At 38.3% G+C, this 21,600-nt stretch overlaps 1 protein-coding gene across 2 annotated transcripts in view; it reads right to left on the bottom strand.

The window, feature by feature from the left end:
* The window catches only part of LOC150076557 (calcium-transporting ATPase sarcoplasmic/endoplasmic reticulum type-like), a 346,227-nt gene that overhangs the window by 255,101 nt on the left and 69,526 nt on the right, over nucleotides 1-21,600 (bottom strand). For both annotated transcript variants that reach the window (XM_090387973.1, XM_090387974.1), the window contains exon 3: nucleotides 18,317-18,334. In XM_090387973.1, the coding sequence (XP_090244099.1) occupies nucleotides 18,317-18,334 (18 nt within the window). The remainder of the gene's footprint in view (nucleotides 1-18,316; nucleotides 18,335-21,600) is intronic.

Raw genomic sequence — 21,600 nt, 5'->3', positions numbered from 1 at the left:
ATCACTGAAGAAGCTGGGGCTAATGGAATCTATCCTTAAAAAAAAAAAAAAAAAAAACAGTTAGCAAACTGTTAGCTATTATTATTAGAGCATCCTAGGATTCAGGGTTTGCCCTACAGACTGGAGAGGTGTAAATATCTCTTCAGTATACATGGGGAGGGAGAAATCAAAGAGAGAAGTGAGTGATTACAGATCTGAACTTGACTTCTTTCAGGGAAAGTAACAATTCCATTACTTTGGTTAAGAAATAATACAAGATCATTTTGACAAAAATTTTGTCAAAGTGATCCTTGTCATACTAATCTGATTAAACGCTATGAGGTTGCCACAAATGTTTTTAATCTTAAACATTAAAATTAATTTAAAATTTTAACAATTTCCCACATTTAAATTTTTTTTAATTAAAAAAAATTTTAATGTGGAAAATTAATGACTCTGATGAGTATAATAAGAAACTGTACAGGGAAATAGAGTGGGCCAGTAAATCAGAGAGTCTTATAATGGGGGATTTTAATTTCCCAGATATTGACTGGAATTTGTGGGTTGGTCACTCACACACTAGCAAGGCTTTTGTGGATTTATTGAATGATTGTTTTCTACATCAGCATGTTCAGGAGGCAATTAGAGGGAGTAATACTCTTGATTTGATTATCAGTAGTGATTCTTCATGCATTAAGAATCTACAGATAAAGGAACCACTAGGTGGCAGTGATCACAGTGTGCTCAAGTGGGATTAACTCAAAGAGGTAACTACCATCAGGGGTAAAAGGAAGGATTTTTGCTTTCGTAAAGGCAACTACGATGGTCTGAGACAGTATTTCAATTCTATACAGTGGGACCAACTAATGATGTTACCAACAGCAAATTCAAAATGGGATGCATTCAAAGAACTTATCTTGGAAGCTACTAGGCTTTACATACCAACTAAGAAATATTGTTAAAGGTTTAGGCCTAAATGGATGTCAGATGAACTAATGAGACATATGACAGAGAAGAAAAATGCATGGGATACATATAAATTAACATGTGACACAGCAGCCTAGGATAGATTTCCTTTTTTTTAGGAGCATTAGCAACTAAGGCAAATTGCTCCAGGGATATGCGGTGGTCATTCCCTGACCTTTCCGCATCCTACGTATTTGGTGGTCATGGGCTCGAAGCCCAGTCTAATCAAGAAGTGTGTGCTACGCACTGCTGCTCCTGCCTACCTGGCTACTGAGGCACCTCCGATGATAGATATAAGTTGATCTGTAACCAAGTTACAAAGGATGTTAGCCAGGCGAAGGCAGATTACGAGAAATCTTTGGCAAAGGATGCGAAGAAAAAAAGCAAAGAATTCTTTAGTTATGTAAATCTAGAAGGAAGGGGATGAAACAGATTGGTCCACTTGATATCGATGGTTCAACTGTTGATGATCCTGCTCAGGTAGCTAACAAACTAAATGAATATTTAGCATCGATATTCACACACGAGGAGTTATTCAACTCTGACAGTAAGGTAGATAATCTTGCAATAACTGAGAGTAAACTGGAGGAGAAATTGTTGAAGATAAACACAAGAAAGGCACCTGGGGTGGATGGGATCTATCCAGTTATATTAAAGGAGGCAGCAAAGGAAGTAAGCAAACCCTTAGCCATAATTATGAGAGCTTCCTTGGACTCAGGGGAGGTACCCATAGACTGGAGATGTGCAAATGTGACCCCAATTCACAAAGGAGGATCAAAGGCTGAAACAAGTAATTATAGACCTGTGAGTTTAACTTCTGTTCCAGGAAAATTACAAAGGAAAGAATTTTCCTCTAATTTACCTGGAATTAATCAAGTGGAGTTCTTTGTAGTTTAATTTCTCCAAAAATCAAGTGGAATTTCTTTGGAGTTTTATTTCTCCAAAGTTCAACATTTTTTCATGAAAATTTGGAAACATGTTTATAATGAGGCCCTAAAGCACTATGAGACCCAACTGTTAAAAAATCTTGTGTACTTGGATATACAGTTCAACTTTTGGGCCTTGTTTTTAGTAAGTAAGTTTGTTCGTATGTTTATGTGGTTTACGGTGCAAGGGCAGCAGGGCCATAATGTGCCTATTGGTAAGTAATGTTTTTTCAGAGCTCAGAATGGAAATCAGAATGTTATTCCAGTTCATGTATCAGTAACAGATAAATGTATAGCTCTTAACTGCATTCTGTTCCATTATCCCAATCAGCATTCCATATAAAATTTTCATTTGGAACCCAATTCTTCCCCCTTCTTTCTTAGTACCTGCCCTTCAACTTCTTAAAAATATACAAAAGGAACTTGGATCAACCAAAAGGTTGGAGAGCAAGAGCACAGGAAGATCTGAGGAGAATGGGGTCTGTGATGAAATATTTTTGCATAGGATGGGGAGGGGAGTAAAATCAGTGGAGTTTGTTTACCAGTGCATAAGCAGCTGTGGCTATGGAGTACCATACTCAAAGTAGCACAGATTAGATTTATGGTAAAAAAACACGTGCTGTGTCCTAGATGCCATTTATAGATACTGTATGTGCCAATCCTTTTTCAAAAGAAGAAAAGACTTTTGACTTTGGTTTGGTTATCTGGGAGTGATAAGATGGTGGGTTTATCCTGTGGGATAAGGTTCTCACTATTCAGCACACTAGAATGTGATAAATAGTGAGAATCATATCATCATATGACAGAAAGGAAGTTCTTCAGCTCTAAACAGATATTAGTGAGGACATATGCATGTCAGTCCAACCAGTTTGATTTTTTATTCTCACCAGTGGTTCTGGCTCTATGATGTTTACACTTATTTCAGATTATCCATTTAAATTATTTTTCTACACGCGGTATATTTTTTGTCCACTCTCTCTCTCTCTCTCTCTCACTTTTTACAAATCTATGATACTTTGTACGGTACATGGATTGTAGGTTAAGGAGACAAAAGATACTTGTTGACATTAGACTTAAATTTCTGTAGATTGCAAATTTTTGGGAAACACATATAAAGGAAGGCTGTTCCAGAAAAACAGAAGCAATGAGGAAGAGGAAACATTGTTCTGAGTTTTGAGTTTGGTATTAGTATTAGCAATGGCCACATGGTGCAAGAAAGCCTATGGCTTATGTTGCACCAGTCAAAAAAAATAAAATAAATAACAATAAATAAATAAATAATAATAATATGAAGAAAATTTAAAAAAATAAATAATTAATAAGAGGAAAGGAAATAGACAACCTGAGTTTCCCTCCTTGTGAGTTTCCCTCCTTGTATAGGTAATCCAGCTAGCTAACCTTTGAATTTCCCCAAACTGTCAGCCTCTACCACCCATGTAGGTAAATTATTCCAGTAATTTATAACTTGCTGGCTAAAATAAAACTTCCTGCAATCCAGTCTAAACATCTCCCCCTTGAAATTATGGCTCCTAGTTCTAGAATCATTTATAACCGCAAGAATTTCGAACTCAATCATTTTCTTATGCCTCTCAGAGGATTAAACACCTCAATCAAGTCTCCTCCAAGGTGCCTAGTCTCCAAGCTCTGCAACCCACATATTCGAAGTCTTTCCTCATATGGACGGCCTTTTGCCGATCTTACCGGGCAAGTTACCCGTCTTTGGACCCTTTCAAGAAGCACCAATGTCTTTCTTTCAGTGCGGTCTCCATACCTGAACACAGTATTGCAGGTGTGGCCTAACAATAGCCTTATATAATGGGATTATGACGTTGTTATCTCTACTAGCAATTGGTCGATAAATCATTGATAGTACACTGATGGGCCTTTCTTGCAACCTGTCTACAATGATTGGAGAATTTCATGTCTGACTGTATCATAACACCCAAATCCCTTTCCTCCACTATTGGCTTTAGTTCAACTTCACCATTATACGTTATTTTAGGGTTACTGTTCCCCATGCGTAATATCTTACAATTTGCTGAATTACAGCATAGCTGCCATTTTTCTGACCATCCCTGAAGTCTATCTAGGTCACTCTGAGGAAGCTCTGCTGGCAGTGATCATTAACTACTCTATCAATCTTTATATCATCTGCAAATTTAGACATCATGACCTCTATCCCTTTATCATCATTTATGAAAATCAAAAACAGTGGTCCCAATACTGATCCTTGGGGAACCTCACTTATTACATCAAACCAATCTGAGGAATAACCATTTATCACAACCATCTGCCTCCTGTCCTGAAGCTATCCAGCTATCCATCTAAGGATTTTCCCTGTGATTCCAACCTGTTTCAGCTTATAAAGTAATTGCTAATGTGGGACTGAGTCAAATGCTTTGCTGAAATCCAAATAAACAATGTGGAAATTGTTCCCAAAATTCAGCCCTTGAGTGACTGCCAAAATAGTGAATGGATGCAATTTGAATTTGTTAAGATCAGTCGGAAAGAGTGGGGGGGGGAGGATTACAGATGCCATTTCAGAAAAACGATGCTCATTGAAGTATCTAAAAAAAGACATAAAACTGAACGTCTATGAGACAGAGTGGAGAGAACTTGTAAGAGACGGGTCATTACTCCACTTGACTGCTCTAATTTAGCATTCCATTAGCATTAACACTAACAGAGGCATATGATGCAAGAAAGCAAGCTTATATAGAATCAGCCAAAAAAAAAAAAAAAAAAAAAAACTTTCCATTTCACCCATCCATTCACTCCAAATGTTTGTCTCGTTCTGCCTTGAACTTACTTAAGTTGCTGACCTCCACTACAACAGATGGAAGTTTGTTCCAACTATCAACCATCCACTGGCTAAAGGAGAATTTCTGCACATCTATTCCATAATTGTCTTTCCTCAATTTGAATTTATGCCCTCTAAGGTGATTATTCTGAGCAAGAGGAAGAATCCCATCAGCACTGAGCATGCTCGAACCATTCAAGGCTCTATACACCTCAATCAGATCACCTTGCAGGTGCTTAATTCCAGACATTGTAATCTGCAAAACTTAAGCCTTTCTTCATAAGAGCAACACTTTGTTCCATTCACTAATCTTATTGCTCTTCTCTGTACTCATTCCAACAGCTCTACATCCTTCTTAAAGTGAGGCCTCCAGACCTGTGTACAGTACACAAGGCGTGGCCTGACCACTGCCTTATACAAGGGGATATCACTTCCTTATCCCTGCTAGCAAAATTCCTGTATATCATTGACAAGACACCATGAGCTACTCTTGCAAAATTTTTGCACTTCACAGAAAACTTCATATCTGACTGTACAATTGCCCCAAGGTCCTTTTCATTGTCCACTACCCTGAGTGTAGTACCACCCGGCTGATACATTACTCTGGGGTTACTGCTACCCATATGCAAGACTTTACATTTGTCAATATTAAACTTCAGTTGCCACCTCTCAGCCCATCTGCTCAACTTTTCCATATCCTGTTGCGGTAGCATACTATCATTAACCATCTTGCCAACTTTCGTATCGTCTGAAAACTCAGACATTAAACCTGATATACCTTAATAAAATATTAGAATTAGCATTATCAGAGGCATACGATGGAAGAAAGCAAGCTTATGCAGCATCAGCCAAATAAAAATTTAAAAAAAAAAAAAAAAGTTCCAATTTCATCCCTCCATTTGTTCCAAATACCTGTCCAGCTCGGCCTTAAATTTATTTAGGCTATCAACTTCCACAACAAAAGATGTCGGAAGTCTGTTCCACCAATCAACTATCCGCTGGCTAAAGGAAAAGTTCTGAACATCTATCCTACAACTGTGTTTCCTCAATTTGAATTTATGCCCTCTCAGGTGATTATTCAGAGCAAGAAGAAGAAGAATCCCATCAGCACTGATCATACTCAAACAATTCAAGGCTTTATACACTTCAATCATATCACCTCGCAGGTGCCTAGTCTCCAAACACTGTAATCTGCAAAACTTAGGCCTTTCTTCGTAAGAGCAATCCTTTGTTCCATTCATTAATTTTGTTGCCCTTCTCTAGCTCTACATCCTTCTTAAAATGAGGCTTCCAGACTTGTATACAGTACTCAAAGTGTGGCCTGCCCATTGCCTTATACAAGGGGATAATCACCTCCTTATCCCTGCTAGAAAAATTCCTCTATATCATTGACAAGACACCGTGAGCTACTCTTGCAGACCATCTGCACTGCTCAGAAAACTTCATATCCTGTACAATTACCCACAGGTCCTTTACATTCTCTACTACTGTCAAGCGTAGTACCACACAGTTGATACGTTACTCTTGTATTACTGCTTCCCATATGTAATACTTTCCTGGCACTACCACCACTTGCACTTTTCGTTGGTCGCTTTCCCTTCATCATTGTAATACGTAAATAGGAATGAAGAGTCTGAAAATTTGTTTTTTATATGATTGAAGATTTCAGTGAAGGGGAACACATTTCACCATAATAGCATAAAAACCCACACAACTGCAGTTATCGGTATTATTGCAAATGCAATAAGATCGAGTTTACTACCTGTTTATAATTAAATGCACTAACAGAAAAGTCCAATAAACCGGAAAGTGCAAATTGTTTTTACCGTTTTATGGTCGTGACCTCTAGAAACGTGCTTTAGAAAAATATCACAAAGGCATTCAAAATTAATTCTTATAATGGGGACATATCATAATGATGAAAGGGTAGTGCAATTTCCATTATAAATATGACCTTTTAGAGAGATAAATAGCTAGTAATATAGCGATATTTTCAACTTCCAACGACTTGGAACGATTACAAAAAAAAAAAAAAAAAAAAACAATGTGCTATTGGGTTCACATTATGATATTTTCACGATACCTCCATTTATTCCTATTTGATGCAAAATACGTTTTCATGTTTTTTAAGTTTCCACCAGACGGCAAAAACTTGCATAAAGTTGAATTTTCATAAGTCGAGTATTACTTAAGTCGGGGAATTCCTGTATATATATTCAATAATGACAAAAAATAAAATAAAATTAAATTAAAAATCTGTGGACAGATTTTTTTTTTTTTTTTTGCTCTATTTAGCTGATCAAATAGAGCAGAAAAAGATGGCATGGGACAGTTACAGCACAACTAAAAGTACTGAAGCCTATGACAGCTACTACAAGTTGATCTACCAAAAAGAAGGTGAAGATTGCCAAATGTAGTATGAGTTGGCAAATGCAGTATGAGAAATTACTGTCTAAAACAGTAAAGAATAGAACAGTTTGTTGATTTGAAACCTAACAAAAAATAAAATTAACAGAAAGGCCACAATTTTCATCTTTTCAACAACATTTCACCTTCTTTTGGACTCTCTCACATATCACTGAACTGTTCCCAGACACAAGATTGCCATTGGCTAGATGTTGTTGAAACATTCTCAATACACTATAGATCATGAATTTAGTAACAGTATTAGTAATAGCTATATAGTGCAAGGAAGCCACAAGCTTTTGCTGCACTGGCCAGAAAAAGAAGAAAAAAAAAAAAGAGGAGATGAGAAAACACAGATTGTTTGCTTCCCTCCTCACAACATCCAGTTTATCTTTGAATTTTATAGCAACTGTCACCCTCAACTACCTGTGAAGGGAACTGTTCCAGCAATTAATGACTTGCTGGATAAAAGAAAACTTCCTACAATCTAGTCTAAACCTCTTGATAAAAGAAAACTTCCTACAATCTAGTCTAAACCTCTTGATAAAAGAAAACTTCCTACAATCTAGTCTAAACCTCTTGATAAAAGAAAACTTCCTACAATCTAGTCTAAACCTCTTTCCTTGTAATTTGAATTTATGCCGCCGAGTTCTGAAATTCTCTATAACAGTGAAAATGCTGCCTTCATTCATTATAATTCCCCCCCAGATCCTTATAAACCTCAATCAGGTCACTTCTGAGGTGCCTGGTTGTCAAGCTCTGTAGCCCACATATTCGGAGTCTTTCCTCACATGGTTGCCCTTTTGTCGATTTCACCATGCGAGTTGCCCATCTTTGGACTGTAAAGAAGCTTGATGTCCTTTGAACACAGTATTCCAACTGTGGTCTTATAACTGCTTTATACGGTGGGACTATTGGCATTTACTTCAATTTGACTGTTGGCATTCATAGTGAGCAGACCCGTAGTGAGTCTGCTCATTATAAATTACTATGCTCTGCTCACTACATAGTGCTCACTATGCTGAATTTAAATCTGTCATAACAGTGCAATGTCAATACTGACACCAGTATTGACATTGTGCTGTTATGACAGATTTAAATTCAGTGTACCACAACACACGCTGCACTTTCTGTTGCATGGTAGCCATATTACTGACACTGACTGAGGCAGTGCACATAAGAATCATTCTGCACACACTCAGTGTGCAGCCAGGGTCATTGTTGAGGTGTCAAATAAAACTTAGTGAGTTACCAGACTGTTTGCTGCTACGATCACAGCAATCGATTAAATAATTCCGAAGATAATTAAAAGGGAAATCATGGACACCTTTTTCAATGACCCTGTATTATAAATATCATCTTTTAAAATTAACTGTGATATTTAGTAAATTTGACAATGGTTGTGGTATACCTTGAACACTTCATCAGAGGGAGGGTATCATGACTCATACAGAAAGAATAGATGGTGATTTCTGGGTGAATCATGATTTGATCATTTGCAGAACCTGTGGCATGTATTATGTGGCATGTATGGATATGATTATCCACTGGTTCCAAGGTGGAACCAGTGGATAATCATAGCTCACCTAACTTTTGTCACCTCAATTTAGTTCACCGTTTCTTTGTCACCGTTTTATGGAATGTACTGAACTAAAGTTAAAATTTGGTGCATTGCTAGAAGAATGAGTCACTGAAAAAATAGGTACTTGCCCTCAAGAATAATATAACTGGGAGCTCATCAGGGACTCAAGACTCTAGTAACCTACCAAGTAATGCACTCCTGATTAGGGGCCCCAGAGCCCCTAATCAGGAGTGCATGAACATCGTGGCGAGATCCAATATTCCTTACATTTCGAGGGTACAGCTCTAAAACGCTGTTTGCAGGTTGGCTGCTAGTTAGTACACTGGAACAAACCTATTGGTAACTCTCTAGGAGGCTTCCGGATCAGCTGGTGTATAATCTTGCCACCTCTACTCTGCCAGATAGTGAATGGAGGGAGTCCGAGTAGTGTGTATGCGGGGAGCATTGTCGAGGCCACGTTATGTAAAGGATCTGGGTATATTCTTACCATGTGTATGCCATATCCAAAAATTTCATTACTTCATACAGCAGGTCCCACCCACTTTTTCTTACTATTGAATACACCATGAATTGTCAAACTAATACAGCAAGCTTATCTGCGAAAAGATCTAAGCCTCCCAAGCACTTCCTAATTCATTTCACAAATATACATAGTTTCAATTCTAATCTCAACAATGTCCATTTCCACTTGCAGTCTGCCAAACCCCATGTACTTTTTTTCTGACAGAATCTCAGTTATTGGTTGAATCAACTACTGCTCATCTCAGATGCCCAAATTATTCGCTGTGTGATTCCTTTCGCCTCAAAGGTGGTACTTGTGCATATGTCTGTTCTGATATTCCCTGTCAGAGACTTCGCAATTTGGAATCTCCTCTCTTTGATCTTCTCTGGCTCAAAATCTCTCCCTCATTGTGTCGAATTCATCTGTTGTCTCTACCATTCTCCCACTCCACTAATCACTTGGAGCTCTTTGACTTTCTCTCTTTGCAAATTGACTTTCTCCAGTCCAACTTTCCTAACAGTGAGGTAATTGTCCTTGGTGATTTTAATGTTCACAACTCCAGCTGGCTCCTGTTTTCTAGACACACCGACCCATCTGGTCGACATACTGAGGCTTTTGCAATTACTAATGACCTTGCACAGATTGTTCATTTACCTACAAGAGTACCGGACAATCCTAATCATACAGCCAATAAGCTTGATTTTTTTTTTTCACAAACAACCCTTCTAAGTACACGGTCAATGTGAGAGGTCCTTTAGGCACTTCAGATCACAACTTGGTGATCGTCTCTTCTCCAATCGAACCTTTATCTCATGACTGTTCCCAACCTCATATTGTTTGGCATTACAAGAATGCAAAATGGGATGACCTGCAAGACTTCTTTTCTTCTTTTCCCTGGTCTGATTACTGTTTCAAAACTTCTGATGTCAACGTTTGCTCAGATTGTGTCGGTGAAATTATTCTTGCAGGAATGGAATCATTTATCCCACATTCCACTTTAAAATCTCGTCCTTTTATCTAAACCTTGGTTTTCCAATAAATGTGCTAAGGCTGTCCAAGAGAAGAATGTTGCATATCGTAATTGGCTTGTTTCTAATTCTTCAGTTTCATTTTCTGCCTAAACCAAAGCTCGCAACAATTGTAAAGCAGTTATTAATCAGTCCAAACTAGAGTTTGAACAGGCTAAGAGTAGAAAACTTGCTTCTTGCCCTAATGGTAGCCGAGCATTCTGGTCTCTTGCAAAAGCTATTGGCCGCAACTTTTGCCCATCTCTGCTCCCACCTCTGTCCAAACCAGATGGTTCTGTTGTCATTTCAGCCCAGGATAAAGCTGACCTGCTAGCATCCCATTTTTCTTCCAACTCATGTATTAATGATCTTGGTAAAACACCTCCCACCATTCCCAACACGCTCCATTCAATGCCTCCCGTGGTCTTCTGTCAAAAGGATGTCAGAAGGATTTTGACGAATCTTGATGCCAAGAAAGCTCCAGGTCCCGATGGTATTTCTCCACTTGTTCTCAAAACCTGTGCTCCTGAACTTACTCATATTCTCTGCCGCCTTTTTTCACTTTCTTATTCCAAAGGTGTTTTTCCTTCTGCTTCGAAATTTGCTCATATCCAGCCAGTTCCTAAAAAGGGTGACAAATCCCTCCTATCCAATTATCGTCCCATTGCAATTACTTCTACTCTTTCTAAAGTAATGGAGAAATCAATTAACCACCAACTCTTAAACTACCTGGAAACCTTCCGTATGATCAATGATTGCCAGTTTAGATTTCATTAGTGTCGATCCACTGGTGATACTCTGGCTTATGTTACCCATTTTTATGGACTAATTCAATGGAAAGGTTCGGTAAAACACAAGTAGTTGCTCTTGACATCTCAAAGGCTTTTCGATCATGTTTGGCATAAAGGTTTTCTAAACAAGCTTCCATCTTATGGTTTGCCAACTGTTTTTAGTAATTGGTTATCCAGTTTTCTCTCTGATCGCTCACTGAGGGTGATGGTAGATGGCTCTCTGTCTTCTAACTTCTCCACTAATGCCGATTTCCCCCAAGGTTCAGTTCTTTCTCCCACTCTTTTCCTCTTGTATATTAATGACCTTCTTCCATTGACTGGAAATCCTATCCATAGTTTTGCCGATGATAGCACATTGCATTCCACTTTCCATTTTATGAAACCTTGTCCTGCTCAATCAACTTCAACTTCTCGAAAATCTGCTACCAATTCCTTAAATTCCGATCTCCAGGTAATTTTCCAGTGGGGCAAAGACAACTTAGTTGATTTCAACCCTTCTAAAACTCAGTCTTGTCTTATATCTCGCAAAAAGGATTCTTCTGCTCCTATGCTTATCTTCAGTGACACTCCGATTTCTAGGCAAAATGATATATCTCTTTTGGGGATTACCCTGACTTCTAGTCTCTCTTGGCACAAGCACATTACAAATATTGCTTCCTCTGCATCTAAAAAACTTGGTTTTCTCTTTCGCATTCAGCGTTACTTTTCTTCCAAACAGCATCTCACTCTGTATAAATCGCAAATCCGCCCAGCCATGGAATATTGTTCCCACGTCTGGGGTGGTTCCCCCAAAACCTCTCTCTCTCAGGCTTCTTGATTCCACTCAGAAGAGGGCAGTTAGGTTAATTAATGATTCATCTCTAACAGAGTCTCTCCACTCACTGTCTCATAGATGTACTGTTTCTGCTGCATGCCTCTTCTACAGATACTTCCACGAGCACTGTTCTTCTGAATTGGCTTCTATAATTCCCGCTGTCTCTTTCAAAACAGTCCGAACACATGCCGCCACCAGCCAACATCCATTTACTGTCCAACTTCAAACTCACAGAACCAACTTTTCATCTTCCTTGTTTATTCATTCAACTGTTGTTTTCTGGAACAACCTTCCTTCATACATATTTCCTGAAAATTACAGTCTACAGAAGTTCAAGTCCAATGTCAACAAATATCTTCTTTCGTCTTCTCAATCTCCAACCCAAGCAAGGTACTAAGTACTATATTTGTTCTAATACCTCTCGTGTTTGGGGTTTACATAAAAAAAAAAAAAAAAAGAGCAGAAGAACCAAGTGGAAACTGCTCTGGTTCAAATGGACTTAGTTCTATTAGGAGACTCCATTATCAGGGAAACGGGAAATATTTTTTGTAATAAGGATAGGTGAACTAGAACCAGTGTATGTCTCTTTCGCTCTCAGCGTTGTCTGCTGGGAGCAACGATTAACGAAGTCACCAACAGACTGTCAGATTTTAAGGGTAAAGAGAATATTATTATTCATGTGGGGACTAATGATATTAAGCACATATGATCTGACGATTTTGTTAGACAAATATAGCACCATGCTGAAGAAATTCCGCAAGTTAGGTCAGAATGTCTGTGTCTGCAATTTTGCCCAGGCACAATAGGAGTGATTATATGCTGAAAAACTTGTGGATTAACTCAAGACTTGAAGGACTCTGCAAGGCTTTTGGTGGGAAATTTTTATCAGCTTGGCCAACACTTGTAGGTAGAAGGAATCTGTTTTGTAGAGACGGGATATATTTAAACAAAGGTGGTGAAAGAGTTTTTGCAAGGGTAATATAGATAAGCATTTATCTGATAATATTGGTCAAAGTAACACTTACAAACAAGAACTCTTGATGTGTGTGCTACTGCAACAGATTATATTAGCAAGATATTCTGAGGGGAGAAACGTTTCAAATGAACGGTTAGCTAATGCCAGGGAAGCGAGCTTAAATAACTTCAAGGTGTGTTCACGGTATAACTATACAAGAACACGGTCTTAATTGTTTATACAGTAATATCAGAAGTGTCGTCAATAAAATGAGTGAACTGGAACTACCGGTTAGGACAAGTAATGCTGACATAATAGGTCTTACAGAAACGTGGTGACACCTGGAAATAGGAGATGATGAGTTTCAGTATGGTATGTACAATGTATTTAGGAAGGATAGGGCAGATAGAAGATTTGGTAGGGTCATGCTAAGCCTAAGCACAACGAAAGCTTTCCCAGATCCAGACATTTTGCATGCTAGTATAGAATCTGTATGGTGTGAGATAGTTGGAAGCAAAGGTATAATGAGAGTGGGAATAATCTACAGGCCAGGTGATTGTGAAGATTATGATGAGAGCCTCTACAGGCAAATGGAATGGCAAGTACATGTGAATGTCTGTTATGGGTGATTTTAATTTGCCTCTAATTGATTGGAGCAAATAGAAAGAAAACTCCACATGGGGGACTAAATTTTAAAATCAACTAGATGATTTTTATTTGTATCAACATGTCAGGGAAAGTCCTAGGGAAAAGAATATTCTAGATTGAGGTGCTGCATGGTCTCTATTAATTGGGTAAATATCTCACACAGAGCTAATACAATTGAATTATGATATACCTTTAAAACATTAATCACAGAAGCCTTGAATGTGTATATACTATTAAAAAAAAAAATACTCCACAAGGAGGATTCCAAATTGGATGAATAATGAAGTTGCCAGATTATTTGAGCACAAAAATACAGGATGGAAAATTTATGGAGCAATAAAAAGTACTGAAGCCTATAACAGCTACAGTTTGATCTGTAATAGTGCCACAGGAAAGGTTAGGCTGGCAAAGGCACATTATAAGAAATCGCACGCAAAGGGAACAATGAGTGGGGATAAGGAATTCTTCATGTATATAAATGCAAAGAAGAGAAGGACAAACCAGATCGGATCTTTATATAATAGACATGGGATAGTATCAGATACCTGAGTTAACGTTGCAGTTAATAACTTATCAGTTATTTTGCATCAATATTTACAGAAGAAAAATTCTTTATGTCAATGAGAAATTATTGGAGTGAAGCTGTAAAATATGTAATTAATGATACTGAAATTTCACATAATTATTTAATGAAAAACTTTCATTGGGCCTTCCTTGAAACCTGTCTGCAGTGCTCAGAGAATTTCATGTCTAACCGTATTGTAACTCCCAAGTCTCTTTCTTCCACTACTGACTTTAGTTAAACTCCATTAACTACATAAGTTGTTTTGGGGTTACTGTTCCCCAGGTGTAAGACCTTGCATTTTGCTGGATTAAAGGAAAGCTGCCACTTTTCTGGCCACCCCTGAAGTGTATCTAGGTCACTCTGAAGTAGCTCTGTTTGGTGGTAATTATTAACTACTCTACCAATCTTTACATCATCTGCAAATTTAGACATCACGCCCTCTATCCCTTCATCAATGTCATTTAAGAAAATCAAAAATAATAGTGGTCCCAGTACTGATCTCTGAAGAACCCCACTCCTTACTTTAACCCAATCTGAGGAATAACCATTTATCACAGCCCTGTGACTCCTACCCTGAAGCCATTCTGCTATCCATCTGAGCATTTTCCCTGTGATTCCAACCTGTTCTAGTTTATAAAGTAATCGCTGAGTAAAATGCTTTGCTGAAATCTAAATAAACAATGTTGAAATTATTCCCTAAATCCAGCTCATGAGTGACCCTGTCAAATTAGTTAACCAGATTTGTTAAATATGACTTTCCCTTTACAAAACCATGCTGTGTATCCCTCAGAATTCCATTTCTTTCTAAATGATCCTGAATTCCACCCTTGATCATTGCCGCCATGATTTTCCCTACTACTGAGGTAAGACTCAGTAGTAGGGAAAATTCCCACAGAAAGGATAGACAGGATAGGAAGGGGGGAGGGGTTATGCTATTAGTTAAGAAACACATAAAAACCAAGGAAGTGAAGCCAGTCGACATCGCTGGACAGTGCAGTGTTGAGTCAGTTTGGTGTGACATAAGCATTGGGAGATCAAAATTGAGAGTAGGAGTGTGCTATAGGCCTAATGACTCTGATGAGTATAATAAGGAACTGTACAGGGAAATAGAGTGGGCCAGTAAATCAGAGAGTCTTATAATGGGAGATTTTAATTTCCCAGATATTGACTGGAATTTGGGGCTGGTTACTCACACACTAGCAGGGCTTTTGTGGATTTATTGGATGATTGTTTTCTACATCAGCATGTTCGGGAGGCAACTAGAGGGAGTAATACTCTTGATTTGATTATCAGCAGTGATTCTTCATGCATTAAGAATCTGCAGATAAATGAACCACTAGGTGGCAGTGATCACAGTGTGCTGAAGTGGGATTTGCTCAAAGAGGTAACTACCATTAGGGGTAAAGGGAAGGGTTATTGCTTCCGTAAAGGCGACTACGATGGACTGAGACGGTATTTAAATTCTATACAGTGGGACCAACTGATGATGTTACCAACAGCAAATTCAAAATGGGAAGCATTCAAAGAACTTATCTTGGAAGCTACTAGGCTTTACATACCAACTAAGAAATATTGTTCAAGGTTTAGGCCAAAATGGATGTCAGATGAACTAATGAGGCATATGGCAGAGAAGAAAAATGCATGGGATACTTACAAATTAACACATGACACAGAAGCCTATGATAGATACAAGTTGATATGCAACCAAGTTACAAAGGAGGTTAGGCAGGCGAAGGCAGATTACGAGAAATCCTTGGCAAGGGATGCAAAGAAAAACAGCAAAGAGTTCTTTACTTATGTAAACTCTAGAAGGAAGGGGATGAATCAGATTGGTCCACTTGATATTGATGGGTCAACTGTTGATGATCCTGCTCAGGTAGCTAACAAACTAAATGAATATTTTGCATCGACATTCACACATGAGGAGTTATTCAGCAAGGGGAATGCCAGAGGTGTATTCAACCCTAGCAGTAAGCTACAGAATCTTGAAATAACTGGGAGTAAAGTGGAGGAGAAACTGTTGAAGATAAACACAAGAAAGGCACCTGGGGTGGATGGGATCTATCCAGTTATATTAAAGGAGGCAGCAAAGGAAGTAAGCAAACCCTTAGCCATAATTATGAGAGCTTCCTTGGACTCAAGGGAGGTACCCATAGACTGGAAATGTGGAAATGTGACCCCAATTCACAAAGGAGGTTCAAAGGCTGACACAAGTAATTATAGACCTGTGAGCTTAACTTCTGTTCCAGGAAAATTAATGGAGGCACTGGTTAAAGAAGCACTGCAGGATCATTTAGACAAGACTTCAATTATAGCTCAGACACAGCATGGTTTTGTTAAGGGGAAGTCTTGCCTGACCAACTTGATTGGATACTATGATGCAGTCACAAAAGAACTGGATGCAGGGAATAACTTTGATATTATATACTTGGATCTTAGAAAGGCCTTTGATACTGTTTCACATGGAAGACTGCTACACAAATTGGAGCAGTGTGACATTGGAGGCAAATTGCTGCTATGGATAAAGGGGTGGTTGAGGGGGAGAAGACAGAGAGTGGTAATCAATGGACACTGCTCATCGTGGACTAATGTTATTAGTGGAGTCCCTCAGGGCTCAGTATTGGGTCCATTATTGTTTTCTGTATTTATAAATGATATTGATGATGGTATATCAAGCTTAATGTCCAAGTTTGCAGACGATACAAAGGTTGGCAGGGTTGTCAAGGACACTACTGAAACTATGCTGCTGCAATAGGATCTGGAAAGGTTGAGCAGATGGGCTGAGAGGTGGCAAATGAAGTTTAACATTGATAAATGTAAAGTACTACACATGGGAAACAGCAACCCCAGAGCAACGTATCAACTCTGTGGTACTACACTGACAGTGGTAGAGAATGAAAGGGACTTGGGGGTGGTTGTGCAGGCAGATATGAAGTTCTCTGAGCAGTGCAGACGGGCTGCAAGAGTAGCTCATGGAGTATTGTCAATGATATACAGCAATTTTTCCAGCAGGGATAAGGAGGTGATTATTCCATTGTATAAGGCAATGGTCAGGCCACACCTAGAGTACTGTATACAGGTCTGGAGGCCTCATTTCAAGAAGGATGTAGAGCTGCTGGAACGAGTACAGAGAAGGGCAACAAGATTAGTGAATGGAACAAAGGGGTGCTCTTACGAAGAAAGGCTTAAGTTTTTGCAAATTACAATGTCTGGAGACTAGGCACCAGCGAGGTGATCTGATAGAGGTGTATAAAGCCTTGAATGGTTTAAGCATTTAGTCAATGCTGATGGGATTCTTCCTCTAGCTCAGAAAAATCACCTGAGAGGGCATAAATTCAAATTGAGGAAAGACAGATGTAGGATAGACGTGCGGAAATTTGCCTTTAGCCAGCGGGTGGTTGGTTGGTGGAACAGACTTCCATCCCTTGTGGTGGAGGTTGATAGCCTAAATAAGTTTAAGGCTCAGCTGGACAGGTATTTTGAACCAACAGAGGGGTGAAGTGGAAGTGGGTTTTTTTTTTTTTTTTTTGGCTGATGCTGCATAAGCTTGCTTTCTTGCATCAAATGCCTCTACTAATGCTAATGCTAAAATTTCCACACCTTTATAAATTATGCAGACTTTGCTTTTCACATGTTATGAATTGAAAAAAAAAAATAAATAAATAATAAAAACACTATTTCTCTCTGCATCCTTTGTACTTATTGATAAAATGCTAATCACATTTTCTTAACATATCTAAAAAAAGTCATTGATTCAGATTTCACAGGACTCCTATGCAATTTAAGTACTTTTTAAAATCAATTCTTTAACTAAACTAAAAAAAATAACTTTTTCCTTCTGCTTTTTCTCTTCATTTATCTCTTTTTTTCATCTATTCTTTTTTCCTTTTTCATCTATTTTAATTTTTCTGCCACGCACGAGGCCACAAGAGCGCAGGGTCCCAATTCGGTCCAATCAGCTTAAGGCAGCCCTGGATGCAACTCCTGAAAACGTCCATGTGAACCTGCTGTTGCTCGGGTGTGGGTAGTCTTGGAATCCAGCATACACAAACACCTGCATACAAATGTTCATGGAGAATACCGTGTGTACAGCCTACTGATATTCTCAATATCTCTAACAGTTCCCTTACTGTTATATAACAATCTTTTATCATGATTACAGAAGCAATATTTGTAGTTTCTGTGGTGACAGCAGTGGTTGGAACTCCAGGACTGCTGATTTTTGTGATTGAATCATACCCATCATAACACACACACACACACACACACACACACACACACACACACACACACACACACACACACACACATATATTATGAATTACTGGCTTCAAAAATAAATATCTACATAGAAAAAAATAAAATAAACTCTTACCTTCCTCTGCTGGCAATTCTGAAATAAATTATTTAAAAATTATTAATTGACTATTAAAAATAAACCAAACATTTTATTTTAAATAAGTCAATTTCAAAGGAAATTAATTGTTTACATTTCTAATTCACAATATGAATATATTTGAATAATTGTTTAAAAACAACATTATTTATTTAACTTATTTAATTGTTTGTACATTAAACTTTTGTTTATTTAACAATTTTTTTTAAATTATGGACTAACTTATTTGTTTACTCAAGTAAGTCAGTCCATATTAGTGGTTTTCAAACCACTAAATATGGACTGGAGACTGATACAAGTTATTCATAAGCAGTGCTACAGCCAATGAGATCTTTTCTAGTTGAAAGCAGGCTGGTTAGGCGATCCAACCTGCTTTCTACTAGAAATGATTAGGGAAATTAATGGAGGCACTGGTTAAAGAAGTACTGCAGGATCATCTACACAAGACTTCCGTTATAGCTTGGACACAGCATGGGTTTGTTAAGGGGTAGTCTGACCAATTTTATTGGATACTATGATGTGGTCACAAAGAAACTGGATGCAAAGAATAATTTTGATATCATATATTTGGATCTTAGTAAGGCTTTTGATACTGTTGCACATGGAAGACTGCTGCACAATTTCGAACAGTGTGGCATTGGAGGCAAATTTCTGCTATGGATAAATGGATAGTTGAGTGAGAGAAGACAGAGAGTGGTAATCAATGGACACTGCTCAGCATTGACTAATGTTATTAGTGGAGTCCCTCAGGGTTCAGCATTGGATCCATTGTTATTTTCTGTATTTATTAATGATATTGATGATGGTATATCAGGCTTAACGTCCAAGTTTTCAGAGGGCGCCTCCGTAGCCAGGTGTGAAGGAGCAGCAGTGCGTAGCACACGCTTCTTCATTAGACCGGGGGTTCGAGCCCGTCACCACCAAATATGGAGGCTGCGGAAAGGTCAAGGGAATGACCACCGCATATTCCCAGAGCAATATGGCCTTAGTTGCTAATGCTCCTAAAAACCAAACAAACAAACAAGTTTTCAGACGATATGAAGGTTGGCAGGGTTGTTAATGACAGTATGCTGCTGCAACAGGATCTAGAAAAGTTGAGCAGATAGGCTGAGAGGTGGCAACTGAAGTTTAATATTGACAAATGAAAAGTACTGCATATGGATAGCAGTAATCCCAGAGTACCGTATCAACTGAAGAATGAAAAGGAACTGGGGGTAATTATGCAGTCAGATATGATATTTTCTGAACAGTGCAAAAAGGCTGCATGAGTAGCTCATGGTGTCTTGTCAATGATGTACGGGAATTTTTCCTAGCAGGGATAAGGAGGTGATTATCTCCTTGAATAAGGCAATGGTCAGACCACACCTTGAGTACTGTATACAGGTCTGAAGGCCTCATTTTAAGAAGAATGTAGAGCTGCTGGAACAAGTACAGAGAAGGGCAACAAGATTAGTGAAAATAACAAAGAGTTGCTCTTATGAAGAAATGCTTAAGTTTTGCAAATTACAGTGTCTGGAGAATAGGCACCTTCAAGGTAATTTGATTGAGGTATATAAAGCATTGAATGCTTTGAGCATGCTCAATGCTGATGGGATTCTTCCTCTTACAATCACCCGAGAGGGCATAAATTCAAATTTAGGAAATACAGTTGTAGGATAGATGTGTGGAAGCCTGCCTTTAGCCAGTGGGTGGTTGATTGCTGGAACAAACATCCATCTGTTGTTGTAGAAGTTGATAGCTTAAACAGATTCATTGCAGAACTAGACAAACATTTGGAGTGAATGGATGGATGAAATGAGGTAGTTTTTTTTTTTTTTTGGCTGATGCTATATAAGCTTGCTTTCTTGCATCATGTGCCTTTACTAATGCATGGATTTTCTGTTTATTATACATTTTTTGTGTCAAAATGGTTCACAAGAATGGTTCACATTGGCTTATCATAAAAATTCATATTAAAAAGTTTCCTATACAAATGGCCAACCTAATCATTCAAGCACTCAAGACATTAATGCTGATAAAAAAGATGCCAGATTTTGAAATTTATTTTTCTGTAAGTATAAGGTCATTACATCATTCTGGTAACCACTAAAAAGAAGCAAGATAGCCCTCCCAACTTCATATTTTAAATTTCTGAAGCATTAACTGTTGTGGTATGGTTAATTTTCATTCAAATAGTATATCTAAAAATTAAAAAAATATATGAAATGCTGCCATTTAAATAATGAGCCACGTACAAACATGATTTGGTACAACATAGTTACAGATTACACAAAAATATATAACTTCTGTGCAGAAAAGAGGGATTTTGGAATTAAAGAGCCCATTCTCAAAAGCTACAATTCCTGAAAAGTTTATTCGGGATTCCTGGATATGAAAATTTGAAAACATGGAATTTTTAGTATTAGTAGATACTAAATGATGCATGAAAGCAACTTATAAAATATCAGCCAAAAAAAAAACCCATCAAAGCCTTAATAACACCTCAATCAGATCACCTCAAGATACCTTGTCTCTAGACACTGCAATTTGCAGAATTTAAATCTTTCTTGGTAAGCCTACCCCATTGTTCCCTTCTCCAGTCTCATTGCCCTTCTCTGCACCCATTCCAGCAGCAGCTCTACGTCCTTCCTAAAATGAGACCTCTCGTCCTGGATGCTTATACAATGGGATAACCACTTCCTTCCCCAGCTAACAAAATTCAGCATATCACTGACAAAACCCTATGAACTGTCCTGGCAACCTGTCTGCACTACTCAGAGAACTTCATTTCTGACTGCACAATTACTCCCCACCCCCAGGTCTCTTTTATTTTACCACGAGTTGGTACATTAATGTACCACCACACAGTTGGTACATTAATCTTGGATTAGTGCACCATATGCAGTACCTTGCATTTATAAATGTTAAACTTCAATTGCCATTTCTCAGTCCATCTGCACATCTGGTTGAATATGGACTTGGCACACCCAGGGTCCTGAGCTGGATATCATCATTCTTCTCTTTCTTGGAGATTCCCTTCTACTCTCTCTCTCTCTCTCTCTCTCTCTCTCTCTCTCTCTCTGTAACACACTACCTTTATGAACTGAAGAAACATTTGCACATCTCCAATCTTTTGGGACTTCACCGGCATTCCAGAGAAGTACTGTCCTACTGCTTCCTTTAATATCACAGGATAAATCCTAACAGCTTTTCATGTGTTTTTTTATATTTGAGCAAGTCAAATTCTCTACTAATCAATCAGTTACCAATGTAACTGATCACAC

This window comes from Mastigoproctus giganteus, chromosome 13 (genome assembly GCF_048544385.1).
Source record: "Mastigoproctus giganteus isolate SK-2022 chromosome 13, ASM4854438v1, whole genome shotgun sequence".
Lineage (NCBI taxonomy): Eukaryota > Metazoa > Arthropoda > Arachnida > Uropygi > Thelyphonidae > Mastigoproctus > Mastigoproctus giganteus.
This window is presented reverse-complemented; position numbering and strand designations above follow the sequence as displayed.